The sequence below is a fragment of the Chelonia mydas genome, chromosome 2 (genome assembly GCF_015237465.2).
Source record: "Chelonia mydas isolate rCheMyd1 chromosome 2, rCheMyd1.pri.v2, whole genome shotgun sequence".
NCBI classification, from domain to species: domain Eukaryota; kingdom Metazoa; phylum Chordata; order Testudines; family Cheloniidae; genus Chelonia; species Chelonia mydas.
Genome location: NC_057850.1, coordinates 581,320 through 601,763, shown reverse-complemented (window position 1 = coordinate 601,763; position 20,444 = coordinate 581,320). Strand labels below are relative to the sequence as shown.

Below are 20,444 nucleotides of genomic sequence, written 5' to 3'. Positions count from 1 at the left end.
TCCCCTTTTCTCCCGCCCAATGTCAACAGGTGGAACATTCCAACGCTGCCAGCTGAGTGGTGCGGCCCAGCTGCTGGTACAATAATGTTGCTACTCTCTTGTCACTCAGTTCCTTTGTCACTGCTGACAGCTGAGGAGCTGTCTCGGGGGAACCCTCCCTGCCATGAGGGGCCAGGGACAGTCAGCGCCCCTCCCTCTGCCCTACAATGCGCATGGGATGGTCAGAGCCCCTCTCCCCCAAGCTTGCCAGAGTCCCCTCCCCTGCCACTTGAGGTCAGGACTAGTCAGAGCCTCCTCCCCCTGCTTAACGAAGGGCCAGGGCCAGTCATAGAATCCTAGAAGATCAGGATTGGAAGAGACTTCCGGAGGTCATCTAGTCCAACCCCCTGCTCAAAGCAGGACCAACACCAATTAAATCATCCCAGCCAGGGCTTTGTCAAGCCTGACCTTAAAAACTTCTAAGGAAGGAGATTCCACCACCTCCCTAGGTAACGCATTCCAGTGCTTCACCACCCTCCTAGTGAAAAGGTTTTTCCAACCTAAACCTCCCCCACAGCAACTTGAAACCATTGCTTCTTGTTCTGTCATCTGCTACCACTGAGAACAGTCTAGAGCCATCCTCTTTGGAACCCCCTTTCAGGTAGTTGAAGCCTGCTATCAAATCCCCCCTCACTCTTCTCTTTTGTAGACTAAATAACCTCAGTTTCCTCAGCCTCTCCTTGTAAGTCATGTGCTCCAGCCCTCTAATCATTTTCATTGCCCTCCGCTGGACTCTCTCCAACAGGTGTGGCCAACCAGAGCCTGAGAAGGAGCCAGAATTTACCAGTGAATTTACCAATGAATGCCCTTGTGCACATGGGTGAGGTGGTCTCGGTGCCCTATGGGATGGGAAGGGTCTCAAGAGGTACATGACTGTGGTCTGTTGGGCGGGATCATCTCTGTGCTCTGAGTACCCAGGGGACAGGTGGGGGTCTCTGTGGTCTAAGGCACTGGGTGTTCCTGACGTGATGTTACCTTCTTTTTTGTAGATGTCCCCAGGAATCATTGCCAACCCCTTTGCCGCTGGCATTGGCCGCAAGAATAGCCTGGAAAGCATCTCCTCCATTGACCGTGACCTGACCCCAGAGGAGCTGGAGATCCTACAAAAGGTGGGTGCTGTAACTACCTTCAGGAGAGTGGGATAGGGCAGAATGGTCTCTGAAGCTCTGCGGTGTTTTGCGTTGGCCTGTGGAGCCTGCGCCATGGTAGAAGATTTCACTCCTCCCCATAGCTCCTGTGCACCTGCTGTTTCCATAAGATTGGAAGAGTGGTAATGCTTCTCCCAGAAGTGCTCAGGGATGTGACTCTCATATCTTCTCCTTTGGGGGTGATGGTGCTGCCCCTAGAGCAGGGGTCATTTTAGGATCTGGCCCTCTTATCTTTCCCTTTGTTCCCAGGAGATGGAGATGGTGAGGGAGGCGACTCAGTGGGAGAGAGAAGAAATGGAGAAAGTGGTGAGAGCATTTTCACACTGACATTCTGACCTTGACAATGTCTTGGCCAAGGTGGTGAGTTCTGAGGGAAATGCCGCAGAATTGCCCTAACCAGAGCACTACTTCCCACAGGAAGCTCTGGGTCCTCTCCTCACCTCTGGGGTATCAGCTCTCTCTGCTCACCAATATCTCCAGCTCTCCAGACCCTCTTTTTTCATCTTCCCATACCTCTTTTCCCTTGCTTCATTGGGACTATTCCAGCATCTGTAACATGGTTTCATGCTGCTCTTCACTATACTTGTGCCTCAATCACAAGGCAGGCCTCCACTGTAAGAGCAGAAGCCTCTGTTCTCTGGATTAGATGGGAGCTCCAAGATGATCAGTTCTCTCCAAACAGCACCATTAACTGCATACAGCTAGTAGAGTCAAAGATGGGAACACACAACTCATATTTGTCCATATTTTAAGGAGACACAACTGCAGGTCCTGGTACAAGATGCTGCATCTCAATCCAAACATTCCTTTACCTATCTAAGTGCAAAGTAATGCACACTGGAAAAAATAATCCCAACTATACATACAAAATGATGGCGTCTAAATTAGCTACTATTGCTCAAGAAAGAGATCTTGGAATCATTGTGGATAGATGTCTGAAAACATCTGCTCAATGTGCAGCAGCAGTCAGGAGCAATTAGGAAAGGGATAGATAATAAGACAAAAAATTCCATATTGTCACTATATAAATCCATGGTATGCTCACACCTCAAATACTGCATGCAGTTCTGGTCATCCCATTTCGAAAAAAGATACATTAGAATTGGAAAAAGGTACAGAGAAGGGCAACAAAAATGATTAGTAAGGCTGTGTTTGTCACAGAGGTCACGGAATCCATGACTTCCAGAGAACTCTGTGATATTTTCTGCTTTGGCCCCTGGGGCTACAGGACTGGAGCTGGCAGCCAGAGGGGCCCCAGCAGTTCCAGCGACGGCCTCCTCAGGGTTCCAGCGACAGGCGACAGCCTCCTCACCTCAGGGTTCCAGCGACAGGCGACAGCCTCCTCACCTCAGGGTTCCAGCGACAGGCGACAGCCTCCTCAGGGTCCTCCTCAGGGTTCCGGCGACAGGCGACAGCCTCTTCAGGGTTCTAGTGACAGGCGACAGCCTCCTCAGGGTCCTCCTCAGGGTTCCGGCGACAGGCGACAGCCTCCTCAGGGTCCTCCTCAGGGTTCCGGCGACAGGCGACAGCCTCTTCAGGGTTCTAGTGACAGGCGACAGCCTCCTCAGGGTCCTCCTCAGGGTTCCGGCGACAGGCGACAGCCTCCTCAGGGTCCTCCTCAGGGTTCCGGCGACAGGCGACAGCCTCTTCAGGGTTCTAGTGACAGGCGACAGCCTCCTCAGGGTCCTCCTCAGGGTTCCAGCGACAGGAATTCATTGCTGTGGGATGTTATGAAAGCCAAAAATATAACTGGGTTCAAAAGAGAACTAGGTAAGTTCTTGAAGGATAGGTCCATCAGTGGCTATTAGCCAAAGTGGTCAGGGATGTAGTCCCCTGCCCTGGGCGTTCCTAAATCTCGGACTGCCAGAAGCTGGGCCTGGACAACAGGGGATGGATCACTTGATAATTTCCCTGTTCTGTTTGTTCCCTCTGAAGTATCTGGCACCGGCCTCTATCAGAAGACAGGATATTGGGCTAGATGGACCATTGGGTCTGACCCAGTATGGCCATTATCGTCTTATTTATGCGTATTTGTATTACTGCCAATCACTTTGATAGCTGACCATCTGCCATATAAAATAGATTGGCAAAAATCAAGATTCTTATGGACTTTGTGTACTTCTGTGATATTCCTCCCTTTTGAAATGATACAAAGCTCTGCATGGGGTAGGTCTTTTGTTTTTTGTTTTTTGTTAAGGGATAGGGTTTAAAAGGAATGGCGGATGCTATGAATATCAGTCTGGTTATGGTGGGGGGGGAATAATCAATCTTGGCAGTTCGCATATGAGGTCTCTAATGTAGTTGAGACTTGACCCATTAATTGCTTTGAAGATTTGGACCAAAATCTTAAACTGATAAGGGAAACAGATTATGAGGGTCTGGACAACAGGCTTTTGAGCCCAGGAATCTTTAGCATTTTTGTTCACTTTGGGGATTTTAGGCATGTGGTGCCAATAATCTTAATTTAAAACAAAATATAACCATTTATTCTCTCAGCTTGGTGCCCTTCCCATGCAGGATGGGGCATGGTCACTTGCTCGGTTCAGCTAGAGTAAATGTGGATTCTCTGTAACTTTAAAGTCTTTAAATCATGATTTGAGGCCGTCAGTAACTCAGGGTCCATTACAGGAGTGAGGTTCTGGGGCCTGCAATGTGCAGGAGGTCAGACTCAATGATCACTGTTACGGGTGTGAGATCGTTGTTCCCCCTTAACTCTCCAGCCTGGGATGTTTCTCACAATGCTTTTCTAGTGATACGATGCAAACCCCTCCGGGTGCTGTAATCACTCAGCACAACCGCATATGGACCCCCACACCCAGCTACATTGCATGAATGCTCCCAAAGCCACTCGTGAATCACACACAGAAAGACATCAGCCCAATTCCCCCAGCTCCCAGCCTTGTACCTCAGGAATATACTGTCTTGCACTGCTCAAGATGAGTAATGCAAGTTTTTTATTTGGTTCACCACTTCATCAATGGAAAGTGGATATACACCAGTCTTAGTAAACCTGAGCAGATTTATAGACTATCAGGGTTGGAAGGGACCTCAGGAGGTCATCTAGTCCAACCCCCTGCTCAAAGCAGGACATATCAAACACTTCAGGCAAACTCACTGGTAAAGATAAACAGGAAAACAAGTTTGGTGACTCCAAAAGATAGATTATGAGTGATAGACAAAAAGTCAGAGTTAGTTACCAAAATAAGATAAAATATAAGTATGCAGTCTAAACTCTCAACCCTATTAGGCTGGGAAACATCTAGATCAGAGGTGGGCAAACTACGGCCCGCAGGCCACATCCGGCCTGTAGGACTGTCCTGCCCAGCCCCTGAGTTCCTGGCCCAGGAGACTGTCCCCACTCCCTCGCAGCCAGCTGCCGCGCAGCACGATGCTCTGGGCGGTGGGGCTGCAGAGCCCGGCCTGACCCGGTGCTCTGTGCTGCCAGCCACCAGTGCTCCAGGCAGTGCGGAAAGGGGTTGCGGGGGGGGGGGGGGGGGTTGGATAGGGGTCACGGCGGTCAGAGGGCGGGGAACGGGGGTTGAATGGGGGCAGGGGTCCCGGGGGGGCAGTCAGGAAGGAGAGGAGGGGTTGGATGGGGTGGGGGGGCAGTTAGGGGCGAGGGGTCTGGGGGCGGTCAGGGAGAAGGGCTGGTTGGATGGGGCAGGGGTCCTGGAGGGGGGCAGTCGGGAAGGAGAGGGGGGTTTGGATGGGACAGCAGGGGGACCTGGGGGTGGTCAGGGGACCGAGAGTGGGGGGATGGGGTGGATGGGGCAAGGGTCTCCGGGGGGCCATCAGGGAACAGAGGGGGTTGGATGGGGCAGAAGTCCCGGGGGGAACCATCAGGGGGAAGGGGGCGGGCCATGCCTAGCTGTTTGGGGAGGCACAGCCTCCCCTAACCAACCCTCTATACAATTTCAGAAACTCAGGCCAAAAAGTTTGCCCGCCCTGATCTAGATTAAGCAGTTTTTGTCACCCCACTGGATAGTGCAGTTCATAGTACACAGGTTTCACCCTTGAAACCTGGACCAGTCTTCTCTGTTGGAGTCGTCAGTCTTCTGAGTGTCTTTGTTGCTTGCAGCATAGGTGGGGGCAGGAGAAAGGCCAAGCGTGGGGCCCCTGTGTTCTGTTTTATACCCTTAGTCCATGTGCTTGGAGAACACAAGTCCAGGCATGTCTGGTGGGTATTGCTGAGTCACCAGGCAAGGTTGAGCAATTCCCCTGGTGTGGCCTTATGCAAGTGAGTCATTGAATTGTAACTCCCTTGCTGGACAATGGTTGGTGATATTTGTTCAGCACCCACCAGGGTGTTGGTTACCTCCCTTGTCATTGTCTCTGGGGAGCTAGTATCTGGGCGCTTCCCAAACCCACGGCATATTTTAGTGAAAACCATACAACACAATTATTATAATTTTATATGCATTAATGATACACTCATTAGGTAGAACAGTGGGTTTCAGCAGAACATAACCTTTCCCACGATACTTCACATGGCATGCTTTATATGAAATATTACAATTATACACAAATGACTAATATGGGGGTTACAGGGTGCTTCCCCAATGTATACAGTGTCACAATCATGATGGTCCCTTCTGGCCTTAAAGTCTATGACTTTGATTGACTGCAGAGAAGCAAAGTTTTAAAGAAGACTTGAATAAAAAGGGAGGATGGGGGTTCCCTTGTATTAGGGGCTCCCTAGCATTTCCTTACTGCTTCTTGGCAGGCCTACAGCTTAGTCAGAGCCATATCAACTCCTGCAGCCAGCTCTTGACCTGTCCCTATCCAGAGACCTGCAGGGCAGCCACATGGTGTCAGGACATTCACTTAGTTTTCCAGTGTCATAGAGCCCACGCCCTTGACTCTTCAGCCATAGTGCGTGTAGCAGATCAAGCACTCACCAGCATGGTGCCTCCTGCTGGTCTTCTGGGAATTAGCTCTTTCCAGCATCGAAGAGCCTCCTGCCGGCCGGTGTCTCTCCTGCCTCAGGCCCCCCATGTTCCTCCTGGACCCCGGTGCCCTTTACCTGAGGGGCCTGCCCACCACAGTACCCCCACACTCTGGGTTCCCCTCCCAGGGGAACCCCAATCCCTCTATGCCCACCTTGCCTCAGTGGCTACTGCCAGTCATCCACTAACCCTCTTTCCCTGGGGCAAACTGCAGTTTTTGATGGCCACTCATCACTGACAAAGGGATTGGACCTACTGCCTTTGCCTATCCCCGGGCTACACCTCTTTAGCCCCAGTACCTGCTTAGGCCTTAAACAAGCCCTCAGCCTGGGGAGTTGTCAGGCTGGAGCTCCCCAGCTCCTCTCGCCCTTCCCCAGCACTGCTCTGCCCCAGGTACCCTGTGCTCCCAGGCAGCCGGGTCCTTCCCACTCCTTAGCCCTTATATCAGAGCCATCTGTGGCCGGGTTGGGTGTGGCCACAGCTGTGGCCGGGTTGGGTGTGGCCACAGCTGTGGCCGGGTTGGGTGTGGCCACAGCTGTGGCCGGGTTGGGTGTGGCCACAGCTGTGGCCGGGTTGGGTGTGGCCACAGCTGTGGCCGGGTTGGGTGTGGCCACAGCTGTGGCCGGGTTGGGTGTGGCCACAGCTGTGGCCGGGTTGGGTGTGGCCACAGCTGTGGCCGGGTTGGGTGTGGCCACAGCTGTGGCCGCTTCCCCGGTCAGCCTACCTTTTTCCCCAGGAGCCAGGTAACTGCCCCTCTACAGCAGGTTTGGTGTTGGGCTATGCATGATGCTTGTACCCCTTGTGAATTTGTTTAGGTGTCATTTACCGTCAGGTATATTCTCCCTGGCAGAGCTATATCTTTCTTCTGAAGTGTTCCCTTTATTACTCTTTGGAGACTCCTCTGGATCCATCCTTGCAGGGTCTGCAAGTGGAGATCTACTAGAAGGGATGTGTGTTTGTTCTCAGAAGAGATTTTCATTTTAATAGTTCCGCAGCCATCTGCCAGCCCCATGGGGCTGGAAGTGTCATTTCCCTCTAGTGTGTGTTTCATCTTTCACGGAGATATGAAATTGGAGTGTGTCATTGTTGTTCCGGAGCAAGTCTGGTTTGTGACTCTGCCTGCTGGAGACTAACGACGTTACAATTTCAGCAAGAGCAATCTTTGTCAGTCTCAAGTGAGGGCCCGTCATGACCTGCCCCTTCCTACGCACACACCTTATTCAATACCAGTGCCTCTGGGTTGCTAGTACAGCCTTTTTAACCCTCTAATCTTATCAGGGCACTCGCCTCTGAATACCAAGTGATTGTGGCTGTTTTACTGAGCTCTGCTTCTAGGGCCCAGCAGCCCTTTTCAGAACACTTCTGTTTACTATGCCTCCAACTTCTGGGTTTGACAAAACACTAAGTTTCATTTAGTCTGAGTAAACAGATCATAAACCTGATAATAGCACTCAGTAACCTTTCTGCTTCTGACTCCAAGAGGGATAGCTAATCCTATTAGAGCCCAGCAGTGTTTCTCCTCATGACCAGTCTAGCTCTCCAACTCTCTCTATGATCCTTCTCCCTCTTCTCACGGGAGCCAACAAATTCAGCCCCCCAAAGTTCTGAATGAGCAATCTGAGTGGAACGTCCATCCAGGAGTCCAAGTCTGTTTCTCCATGCACCCAGTGGCATGTGTTCTTTTTCGTCTTGTCCCACAACATACCCCATTGTACAGTTTCACTTAACATTTATCCTATGACAGCATCTCGTATCCAAAATTTTTCAGGTCAGTGTAGTTCCTTTTCCCCAGGACCATGTGGATCTATTGTAATGAGAAAAAGCCCTTCAGAGACGAATGACACTACAGAATGGCTGAAGGGCCCAAAAGAGACATTTCTGAGAAAGGTACAAGCCGTGGAAAGCAATAAAAGTGCCACAAACTTAGGAACATAAATTGAGAGCATAGGCATGTTGAATCTGCAATTGCCAAATGCACACTTAATTTCAACTAGAAATCACACCTTTGCAGCCGCAATGATCTTCTACACATTCTAGCCCCCAGGGACTCTGCTCACCGCAGGGTGCAGGGCCAGGAGGAAGCCCTGTTTTCCCAGCAGCTCACACAGGTGTGTTTTGGTCATTTTAATGCTCTTTTATGCTGAGCTGGAGGGGTGCGGCATGTTAAACTCTAGTCCTTTAAGAGCCTGTGCAATCACACCTTTGGGACTCGGTGTTCGACTCACTGAGCTGCAGAACTGCCTTGAAAGACCATGTCTGTTGCGGGGCAGTGTGGGGGGTTACATGAGTGTTCTTGTATGAGGTGATGTCCTTGCCTTACTCTGTGGAAGAGAATGCACCACCTCAGCTCCTTCACCACTGCCACAGAGAGCAAACAGAACTCATCTTTATGGCCTTGGGACTAGACTTTCCTTTAGCCTATCTTCAGACCTTGTTGTCAATAAATAGCTAGTTAGAGTAGTATAGTGTGAGAATCCAAGGCTAATTAGGGGCAGCTGATATTTTAGGTTGACCAGCTGATATCCACCCAGGTCTTCAATGGTTCTTAACCCATGTTGCTTATTGAAAGAAATGTGACTCAGTATCAGTGTTATCAATTTTGGTAAAATTATTTAAACCAACAAAACAAAATCAAGAAAACATACAACTAAAGTTAAGATACTGTTAACATTAAACTAAATGAAATTTAATGCAATACAGTTATCAAATCAAGGTCAAATCAGAAAATCAAGTTAGTCTCACTGTTCGACTGAAATTAAATCATCAAATTAGTTTAATCATCAAATTAATACATCATACAATCAATCCTTATAAATGCTAAGAAGGGATTTAAGGAAGTGGCTGTCTATTTGGTTATAAATCCCAATTAAATAATTACCAAAGTAAATAAAATCTGTAACTTGGAGCTGGTTAAATATTTTGATACTGAAACCAAATTATTAGCTAATGTGTAAGCCACAGACTTAGAGCCTATTATACAACTTCCTCCTTAGATTTCAGTTCTGGTGCAGTGGGTAACCTTTCCTTACCCCCGCCACAGAGATGATATAATACAGAATACTCTAATAAGCCAATGTTTGACAGCTCTTATGTATTAAAATTTAATATGATAGTTTTAATTTTCTTAGGACTTTTGAACATGGAACACAGAACACTCTTTATTGAGTACCCATATGAAACTATGTTTAAGGCTAATTAAACCTGGGGAATTTTCTGGCACCTTCCCCATATGGACTTTATGGGTGTTCAGACACATTCATGCACACGATCACACCTTCACACCCTAAAACTAGACAATAGAAAGACTGGGATGCCTCCCAGCTAATAAAGACAAAAAGAGAAGAACTAAAAATAAGATATTGGATATAACAGGGGGGTTCATGAACTCTTCGACTCTCATAGAATAGGAGCTGGAACTGCAGTTAAGAAGCCAGACGGTGATATAGTGCTTCTCGCTAGCAGACCTTCTTTGGGTGCAGGGAGACTGGTCAAAGGCTGGCGTAGATATCTTGACTTCCTCTTCACAAGGTGGCCCACTTCACAGGTTCTGTAATATCAGGCTTCCCTCAGGTGGCTCACTGTCACGAAAGGCGAGACTCTTTGGCCTTACCCTTGATTCTGACAGTTTGTGGGCTTTGTCACTCCTTCTTGCAGTACCTCCTTCCCTGGCCTTTGGCCTGGCCAGTTGCCAGGCCTACATTGGAGCCATGCAGTTTGGTTCAGTCAGGTTCAAATTAAGTCACCCTTGGTTAGTGGCAGTTTGGGGAAAGTTCTGCTTAACACAGTAATTTACAAATTGTTTGGTGTTTGCAAACCACAGAAACTAAATTTTGTGACCCCCCCTAAAAATATCAAAAATATAGAATATTCATAGATATTTAGGTCAGAAGGGACCATTATGATCATCTAGTCTGACCTCCTGCACAGCGCAAGAATACAAGAACAAAGCTGATAATGCTTTTATCAGGGTGAAAAGGGCTTGAGATGATATTATGTCACCGAATTCAACCCAAAATCCTGTACAAATAACTGATTGGAAAAGCCCTAGCAACAACCAGCCACTTAAGTTATGCACCAGTGAATTAAAAATAAGTTTGGACATTTTATGATGGATGTCATAATTCTTCTTGCAAACAAAACAATTACAGTCATTTTTCTATTTGGGAACTATGTTATCAGTCAAACAACTTATCTCTTCTGCTCAATAGAGAAAAGGTACTTTAATACCTATAAATATGAAACCCATTAAAAAATAAAAATAAAGTCTAGATAAGGTCTGTATTCCCATATATGCATTTCTCTCACAATAGGATGATTTAGTATAACTAGACCTTTCCTTGTCCTGGGAGCACTTGCCTCTTACTAGTATTTCTTTGGGTCCTGAACCCAGTAAACAATTCAACAGATGTGTCTTTTGCCTGGTAATCAGAGAGGACACCAACATCCACATCCAGTGCATCTATGCCTCAAAGAGACACAGTTGGAAAGGGAGTATATGGTTTGCTGCATTTTCTCTTACCACACCAGAAGAGGGAGACACTTGAGGCTTCAGTCTCTGGACCTATCCTCCAGCACCTTCATATTGGGATCTGAAGTCCAGACAGATGCTGGCTTGGGTAAAAGAGAGAAGAGAGTGCACATCTCACTACAATAGGGTCATAAACAGAAGAAAAAGAGGAAGAATCATGTCTCGTCTTCTTCACGCTCCCTGTCACCTGAGTACTTTGAAGTCTCTCATATAGTACGGCTGTCACCTCTTCTCCATTCTCCACCAGAGCCAGACATCTTGGCACTAACAGACTTTGACTCCCCTCTGGTTCAGATTCTGATGACACTATTGAACTTTCCATGTCTGCATGGAGGTCCACCGCACACCTACTAGCCACTCCACAGTATGCTTTTCTGCTCCCTGACTCTCTGCCCTTGTCTGTTCCTCCAGTCTCAGTCAGAAGCCTCTTTGGTGTACCTTCGAGTCTTTAGGAGATAGACTTGGAGCATGCCTCAGTTTGATCTCAGGACATCAGACCTCTTCTCTCACCTCAAATCCAGACATCACAGAAGGATATGATGCAGGTCCCTCTTCAGCTGTTCACGTGGCTCTACATGCAGGACTTGAAGGTTCTTTTGGATGCTGCAGGATCAGCTTTGGCACTGACCTCAGCACCGGTGCTGGTACCCTTTCTGGCACCACTGCCATTGCCAGTGCCTCTTCCTCATCCGAAACAAATGCACCTTTCTTGCTGGACCAATGCAGGCCCTGGATCTGTCATGTCTCTAGGAGGATCTGTCCATATCTGAGGAATGGAACAATACCTCTTCAGAGGCACCATACGAGCCTCCCTTTAAGGCACACACTGTTAGCACCCCCACCAGACGATCAGATTGTTGCTTCATCTGTTTTCCTTCCTGATGATCAAAAGCAGTTTCAGGAGCTGTTAGGGAGGACATGTCTACATTACAAACTTAGTAAACCTAACATAGGCCACCAGAGTTATTTCTGCGGTTTTTCATGTCTACACTACCCTCTTTCTGTCGGTGTACACGTCCCCAACAGGAGCGCTTCAACTGACTTCAGAGGGACAGTGTGGAGGACTGAGAGCCCAGGCTCTCAGGTCCACACACAGCTCCCACTGGGAGCCCAGCTGCTGCCCAGGCTGTCCTCTCCGCTCTCCAATGGGAGCCCAGCTACCGCCAGGGCTCTCGGCTCTGCTCCCTGCTACTGCCTCGGCTCCCTGCCAGGAGCCTGGCTGCCCCCCCTGCCCCCCTCCCCCTGGGTTTCCCTGTTCCCCAGGTTCCCAGCATCGAGCAGGGAGCCAAGACCTCTGGGAGGCAGCTGGGCTCCCAGTGGGCAGCAGGGCGCTTGGAGCCTGGGCAGTACCCAGAATGCCAGTGGGGAACTGGGAGCCCAGGCAGCAGCCTGGCTTGGAGTGGGGAGCCTGGACACAAGCCCTTCTAGGAGCGGGGAGCCAGGAGCCCCGGGGGGCAGCCGGTATCCCAGCTGGGAGTCTGGAGCCCAGGCAGCCTGCGTGGCAGCCAGGCTCCTTGTGGAGCGGGAAGCCTGGAACCCAGGCAGCACCCAGTCTCCCAGCAGGGAATTGGGAGCCCAGGTGGCAGCCTGGTGAGGGGTGGGGAGTCTTGGCGACAGACAGGCTCAGAGCGGAAAGCCCAGGCACAAGCCCAGCTGGGAGAGGGGAGCCAGAAACCCTGGGGGGCAGCTGGGTTCCCAGTGGGGAGCTCTGCACCTGGAACCAGGAGCCTGGGCTCAGCCAGGCTCCCAGTGGGGAGTCTGGGTGGCAGCCCGGCTCGGAGCGGGAAGCCTGGGCACAAGCCCAGCTTGGAGGAGGGACCCTGGCTACAAGCCCAGTGGGGAGCCAGGGAGCTGGGGAGCAGCTGGGCTCTAGCTTGGAGCCTCCCACCTGCCCTGGCGTGACAACCCGAGCTGTGAGCCAGCGTGTCTATTGCTGCATCCTCTGGTGATGTGCTCAGCATAGGGGAGAGTTTGGGGCAGTCTGCCCCTTCTGACATCGAGGGTGCAAGCTGGATGCATTTGGCAGGAGAGTCTGCTTGTTTGGATCACTGGGCTTCTGACTGGCCAACTACCAGGCCATCCTGCCCTGTTACACTTATGCTCTGTGGGATTCTAGGAGCCTACCTTCGACTCCCTGCCAGAGAAACAGATGGCAGCAGCTGAGACACCAAGGGTTGCATGCTTGCTAGATGCTCTTTAAGAGCAGCCTCTGATGTCTCAGACAGCAGTGCAAGGATGTTGGTCACAGGAGTGGCTCTCAGGAGATATTTCTGGCTAAGATCCTCTGGTCTCGCACTGGAATCTCAGGGTAAAAACAAAAACCTCCATTTGAGGGCAGAGGCCTCTGTAGTGGCAAAACTGTCAAGACCCTGGAGAAGATCATGGCCACTGTGGCCACTGTCTTCTCCCTGGGATTAACACTCTTCCTCAGTTCTAAGGAGATTTTCCTACTCGTCATTCTGCTTTCCTCACAACACCAAGGGATGCAGTCTCATAAATGATATAGGCCACCTACTAAACTGGCTGCTGGCAAATACTCTCAACAGTATAGGAGCAGGATCCCGTGCCGCTTTTCCTCACAGCCCTCCGCATCAGTCTCTCAACAGTGATTTTGACAGTCTGTTTGAGAGTTGCATACTGATGTGCACCACATCGCTAACCCATCCCCCCAATCCCCTCCCTTCAAACCTTGTCACTCTTCTGCTCATGCCTGGATGACTGTCTCGCCTCAGCAATCCAATACCTGAGCAACTTCTTCCAGTCACTAAATCCTTGCTTCTATCTGCACAGCATATCCCCTTACCTGGAGCATCCTAGACTGCACTCAGGCAGAGCCTTTCTTCCAGAGGAGAGATTTTGCAAAATATGAGACACCTTAACAACTCTTAATGAGCAACTTATACAGACCACAACACATTTCCTGCAACTACTAGGCCTGAGGCTTCATTGATCTACATTGCATCCTTTGCTTGTCTGAACCTGAGACCGTTGCTGCTCTGGACGACAAGAAGCCACACAGAATATACACAGCCTGCAAAGGGCACTGCCCATCCCTCTTTGTCCTCAGGCAAATACCCTTTACTCTCTCTTCCCTACCCTCACATGCTCCACCAATGCCTCTAGTCTAGGCTGAGGTTTGCATTACAAGACCTCAAAGTATTTGGCCTGTGGAAGCTCTGGATGTCCAGACTCCATATCAGTGTACTGGTGTTCAGGACAGTACGATGGTCTCTCAGGGTCTTCACCTGTCCCTGCAACATCATGTAGTACAAGTGCTTACCAACAGCACCACAGCCATTTACTACATAAGCAAGCAGGGAGGAGCGCATTCCTGTCTGCCATTAGTCAAGGCAAGAACACTATGGCGGTGGTGCATCCAAAATCTTCCCTGTTGTTCTGCACTTCATGGGAGGAGAACATGGAGGCAGACTTGCTCAGCAGGAGGTCTCAGAATCAGCACCAGTGGTCCTAAACCAGTGATGGATAAAGCAGTGTTTCAGAGATGAGGTAACCCTGTAATAGACCTCTTCACAGCTGAACAAAACACCAGATGCCATGTGTTCTGCACAGGAGCACACAGAGAAAAGTCTTATCTCGGATGTGGTTCTCCTGGACTGGAGCCAACTTCTGTATGTCTTCTCTCCCATTCCCCTCAGACTCAGGGTCATAAGGAAGATCTGGTTGGACAAAGCCAACATTATATTAATAGGCCCAATGTTGTCTCGTCAGGACTGGTACCCAGATCTTCTGCACTGTGTCTGCTGCCTCTCTCTGCAGATGCCTCTCGCAACAGCAAGGGAGGATTTTGCATCCTGACCCAGAGACACTCCATCTCACAATATGGAGATAACCTGCTGGCTAATGTGGATCACGTTGGCTCTCAGGGGGCCCCAAGCCATTCTATTTCAAGTTTCCCGTGATACTTATGAATATAAATGAGAAGGTAGAAATTGTAGAAAATGTATAAGAGAACAAAAGGAAAAATCTGTGGCCAGCAGAATTAAGGACAATAAGGAGTTTTAAAAGTATATTAGGAACAAAAAATAGTCCTGATAGTGGTATTGATCCATTGGGAGAAGGAAATTATAGAATTGTCAATAATGCAAAAAAGGCAGAAGTGTTCAATAAATATTTTTGTTTGTATTTGGAAAAAACCAGGATATTATATTATGTAATGATGATGAAATTATCCGTTCCAGTAGTAACTTAAGAGAATGTTATACAGCAGCTGCCAAAGTTAAAAATTTTTAATTCATCCAAGAGTTTTCAAAGAGCTGGCTGAGGAGCTTGCTGGACCATGAATGTTGATTTTCAAGAACTCTTGGAACACTGGGAACGTTCCAGAAGACTGGAAGAAAACCAATGCTGTACCGATATTTAGAAAGGATTAACGGGATGATTTGGGTAACTATTTGGGTGCTAGTCTGACATCGATCCCAGGCAAAATAATGGAACAGCTGATACAGGACTCGATTAATAAAGAATTAAAGGAGGGTAATATAATTAATGCCAATCAGCATGGGTATGTGGAAAACAGATCTTGTCAAACTAATTTGTTAGCTTTTTTTTTTTATGAGATTCCAGGTTTGGTTCATAAAAGTAATAGTACTGATGTAATATATTTAAAGTTGTGTAAGGCATTTTACTTGTTAATTCAGGATGTATTGATTAAAAACCTAGAACACTACAAAATTAACATAGCATATATTAAAAGAATTAAAAACTGGCTAGCTGAGGTACATAAAAATGTAATTGTAAACGGGGAATCGTCATCAAATGGGTGTATTTCTAGTGGGGTCCTGCAGGAATTGGTTCTTGGCCACTCACTATTTAAAATTGTTATCAGTGACCTGGAAGAAACCATAATATCATCACTGATAAGGTTTGCAGATAAGACAAAGCTTGGGGGGAGTGGTAAATAATTAAGAGGACAGATCATAGTTCACTTGCACAAGCATAGATTCATGGATTCCAAGGCCAGAAGGGGGATTGTTGTAATCATCTAGTCTGACCTCCTATGTAATAAGCAATAGAACTTCCCCAAAATAATTCCATTTGAAGTAGAGCAGATCTTTTAAAAAACATCCAATCTTGATTTTTAAAAATGCCAGTGATGGAGAATCCAGCAAATAATATGCAGTTTAATAAAGCCAAATGTAAATGTATGCCTCTAGGAACAAAGAATGTTGGCCATTTTTACAGGATGGAGGAATCTATCTTGAGAACCAGTGACTCAGCAAAAGAGTTGGGAGTCATGGTGAGCTGAACATGACCTCCCAGAGACACACTGCCTAGAAGGACTAATATGATCCTTGGTTACATAAACAGGGGAATATTGAATAAGAGAACAGAGGTTATATTACCTGTGTATCTGTCACTGGTGCAACCACTGCTGGAATACTATGTTCAGTTGTAGTGTACACAGTTCTGAAAGGATCTTAATAAATTGGAAAGGATTCAGAGAGAGCCACAAGAATAATTAAAGGACTGGAAAACATGCTTTATAGAGATAGATTAATGGAATTCAATTTATTTAGCTTAACAAAGAAAAGGCTAGGGAGTGGCTTGATCACAGTATAAGGACTCACAAGGAGAATAAAAATTTGATTATAGAGGGCTTTTCAGTCTCACAGAAAAAGGTATAACAAGATCCAATGGCTGGAAATTGAAGCTAGACAAATGCAGATTGTAAATAAGGTGTAAGTTTTTAATAATGAGGGTAATTAACCACTGAAGCAATTTACCAAGGGTTGTGGTGGATTCTCCATCACTGGCAATTTTAAAAACAGGATTGGATGTGTTTCTAGAAGATATGCTTTAGTTAAAAAAGGAGTTAATTCAGGGAAGTTCTATGGAATGTGGTTTGCAGGGGGTCAAACCAGATGATCACAATGGGCCCTTCTGACCTTAGAATCTATGAATCTGTGAAAGACGCCACCTGAAATGCCATAAACAGAAATAGAAGCAATTCTCTATCCGGACCACTGGTAAAGGACTTGCTCCATCTTGAGCTGTGGTTCTCAAAGTCCTAGAGTACATAACTCTCAGAGCTTAGCTGGAGCTTCCCTAAAGGTCCATATGGCAGCAATATCTGCTCATCACAGTTATGGTAAAGATATTCAGGTTCCTTAAGGGCATGGTCAGTGCGTTTTCCCCTGTTAGAGTACCCCTGCCTTCATGCAACCTAAATGTTTACTCCTGAAGGCATTCTGAGCCAAAAAATTAAAAATTCTGTGCACACTATTTTTAAATTCTGTAAAATTCTGCAAATTGTATTTGTCAAATGAATGTGGAGGCTCCAGCATGGCCCTGGGGAGCACAGGCTACTGGCTGCACAGAGGTGGGAGATCACTGTGCAGCTCACCCCTGAGATATGGACTCAGTGGTGAGGGTGCACCCAATCCTGACAGAGTGCAAGGACTGGACCTGCCCCAGAAAAACCCCAGGGCCCTGCCCGTCCGTGCCAGGTGCACCAGGTGTGGGTGGGCAGGTTCAGCAAGGCAGGATCTAAGTGTGGAGGGGTTTAGTGTTGGGGGATCCAGGTGTGGGTTGTGACGGTTCTGTGTCAGGCAATCTGGGTGTGGGCGGCTCAGCAGGGGATCCGGGTGCAGGGGGGATCTGGATGCAAAAGGGCTTGTTTGGGGGTTCTGGGTACAGCAGTAATGGGATTCTGCAGTGGGGTCCAGGTGAAGGTGGTTGGGGCTCAGCAGGTAGGGGTCTGGGTGTGGAGGGGATAGAGCTTGGTAGGGGGACCTGGGTATGGGGAGCTCAGTGTGTGTGGGGGGGTCCAGATGCTGGGGAAGTGGGGCTCAATGGGGTGGGGATCCGGGTGCAGGTGGTTGGTTGGGATGGTCCAGGTGCAGGGGGAGTGGGGTTCATCAGGGGGGTTCTGAGTGCAGGGGCGACGTGGTGAGGCTTGGTGGGAGAGTCTGGGTGCTAGGGGGCTTAGATGCACGTGAGTTGGGCAGATGGGGGAGCAGCTCCCTGTACAGCGATCCCTGCCCCTGCAGCTGAGTAGCAATGGGTGCAGGAAGCACAGGGCGGGGCAGGGGGGAGGATTTACACAGCTTCCCATAGCCAAAGGAGAAATCTAGGGGTGGGTCTCACCCGGCCCCAGATACCGTGCAGGGGAAGAGGAAGTTCTGTCCTCCCCAGCCCAGCCGGGACTAGTAGCTGAGCCTGGCACAAGGTAGGAGCCACCCGCCGGGTCTTCCCCAGTCCCACTCCATGCCCCATAGTGATTTACCTCTCTGATGGCTGTCCTGAGCACCCAGAACTGCTGGAGAGGGTCACATGACCATTCTTGTGGCTTCTCTTTGCTTCCCCATCAGAAAGTCATTTTTCTGCAGGGAAGCAAAGAAATCTATGAGGGACATAAATTCTGCGCGTGTACAGTGGCGCAGAATTCCCCCAAGAGTAATTAAATGTTGTCCTAATGAAACTGATATGCCCTCCTTATGAGCCTCTTGCTCAAGCCTCTCTTGTGGGCGTCTGCCAAACAAAACAGTCTTTCTGATAGCAATTACATTTGCTCGGAGGGTGAGCAAGCTCAGGGTTTTGATGGCTATTCCACTTTATATTGTATTTCACAAGGACAAAGACCATGACATGAGGCTCATCCCAGCTTTCATGCATTGGTGGTCTCAGATTTCCACCAGCTCGATGTCTTTCCCCACATCCCATTCTCATCCAATGGAAACTTATCTCCACGTCCTAGATGTACAGGAGAGAACTTTGTGTTTGCCTGGAAAAGACCAAGTCCTTTAGAAAATCTAACAGGATATTCATAGTGCATGGGGAGCAATGCCAGGAGAAATCCATTACCAAACAGACACTTTCATACTTCGTAAGGAGATGTATGAAACATTGTCTCATCTTAGCTTGGAAACCAGTACTTCCTGGTTTAAAGACCTGCTCCATGAGAACCACTGCAGCATCCTTGGTCTGCCTTAGACTGGTTCCCTCGGTGGAGGGGTGCAAAGCAGCAGTATCTGCGTTCACTAGGCACCAGGCACTGCTCTTTGAACTTACCATCCTGCTCCAACTCTCTGTTTGGGAGACGGGCTGGAGTGCTTATGTGCCTTAGAATGCTCGCTCATTGACGGCAACTGGGAAAGCACAGAGGCCCTAGAAGAGGAAAGAGAGGTTACTTACCAGTAGTTGTTGTTCTTAAAGAGTTGCCTTTGTGCATTTATACTACCTGTCCACCTTTCCCTCTCCCTTGAGTTCTATGGAACTTCAGGGGTCTGCTGTTGGGGAGAAGGGCCAGAGGTGGTTGGGGGTGCACTCCTGTGCAGAGAGCAGGGCGATGAGGTCACCTTCATGGGAGATCTCTTGTGCTTCTCCCAATGGACATGGATTTTCATGGCAGTTCCACAGCCCGAAGCCCGGGGCGCCAAGTCCCACCGGTATGAATGGACAGAGGTGACTCTGAAAGAACAACACTTACTGTAAGTAACCTCTCTTTTTCATATGCAGGCCCAGTGTTGGGGGAGGGATACCTTTGAGCTGAGTCACTGCCACCCAGGTGAGACTCAGTCATGGTCTTCTCGTGTGGAGTGACAGAGAACTGAGCAACTCAGTTCAAGCCTGTCCTTGTTCTGTCATAGTTTCTGCCTTTCCTTGCCCCTGGAGGGATGGTGGCACTAAGGGGCTAGTGCCTTGTAATGTCTCCCTTCCCCTGATGATTGCCCAGCTTGTGCCACTTGGGGTCTTTTCTCCCTCCCTCCCGATAACTGTCCAGCTTGTGCTGTGTGGGATCTCTGCTCCCCTCACCTGATAACTGTCCAGCTTGTGCTGTGTGGGGTCTCTGCTCCCCTTTGCTCCCCTGGTAACTGCCCAACTTGTGCTGTGTGGGGTCGCTACCTCTTTCTCCTCCCCTTGATGGAGGGACTGTCCAGTGTGGTGCTGACCCCTTTCCCTCTCTCTTTGCTTGTACTGCTTGGATGCTGTTCTGACTCTGTCCTGTTCTTATGGAAGGAGAGGATGCGTAGGGAGCGGGAGGCAGCCACGCAACTCCTTGAGGAGGAGGCAGAGGTGAGGAGCTTGGTGGGAGGATTGTAGGGGTGCAGAACAGAGCCACAAAGATTATTCAAGGGGTGTAGAAAATGCCTTACTGTGAAAGAGGGAAGGTGCGGGGGGGAATGTCTTTTATTGGACCAACTTGCGTTGGTGAGAGAGAAACAAGCTTTTGAGCTTCCACAGAGGAGCTTTCAGAGTAGCAGCCGTGTTAGTCTGTATCCACAAAAAGAACAGGAGTACTTGTGGCACCGCAGAGACTAACAAATTTATTTGAGCATAAGCTTTAGTGAGCTACAGCTCACTTCATCGGATGCATTCAGTCTCTCTCACCAACAGAAATTGGTCTAATAAAAGTTATTACCTCACCCACCTTGTCTCTCTAATATCCTAGGACCAACAAGGCTACAACATCACTGCAAGAGACTTAAATAGCTCTATCTGGTTAGCTTATCTAAAGGAAGATTGAGAGATGATTTGATTACAATGAATAAGAACCTTCATAAGAAGAAAATACTGGATATTAAAAAGCTCTAAAATCTAGTGGAGAAAGGCATAACAATTACCAATGTCCGCTTGCTGAAGTCAGATTAAGTCAAATTAGAAATAAGGCAAAATTTTCAACTATGAGCGAGACTAACTATTGGAACAAACAACTAAATGGAGTAATGGATTCTCCGTGTCCTGATGTCTTAAAATCAAGACTAGATGCCTTTCTGGAAGATGATTTAGTCAAAAAAATTGCCTCAATACAGGCATAACTAG

The 20,444-nt window shown here is 48.4% G+C and overlaps 1 protein-coding gene across 48 annotated transcripts in view; it reads left to right on the top strand.

Moving 5' to 3' along the window:
• SCRIB (scribble planar cell polarity protein) overlaps positions 1 to 20,444 on the top strand; it is a 240,891-nt gene that overhangs the window by 117,869 nt on the left and 102,578 nt on the right. For 31 of the 48 annotated variants that reach the window (XM_037891689.2, XM_043538873.1, XM_037891719.2 and 28 more), the window contains 3 exons: positions 1,029 to 1,148; positions 1,437 to 1,493; positions 19,641 to 19,697. In XM_037891689.2, the coding sequence (XP_037747617.1) occupies positions 1,029 to 1,148; positions 1,437 to 1,493; positions 19,641 to 19,697 (234 nt within the window). The remainder of the gene's footprint in view (positions 1 to 1,028; positions 1,149 to 1,436; positions 1,494 to 19,640; positions 19,698 to 20,444) is intronic. The other 17 variants (XM_037891720.2, XM_043538874.1, XM_037891712.2 and 14 more) reach the window with 2 other exon arrangements.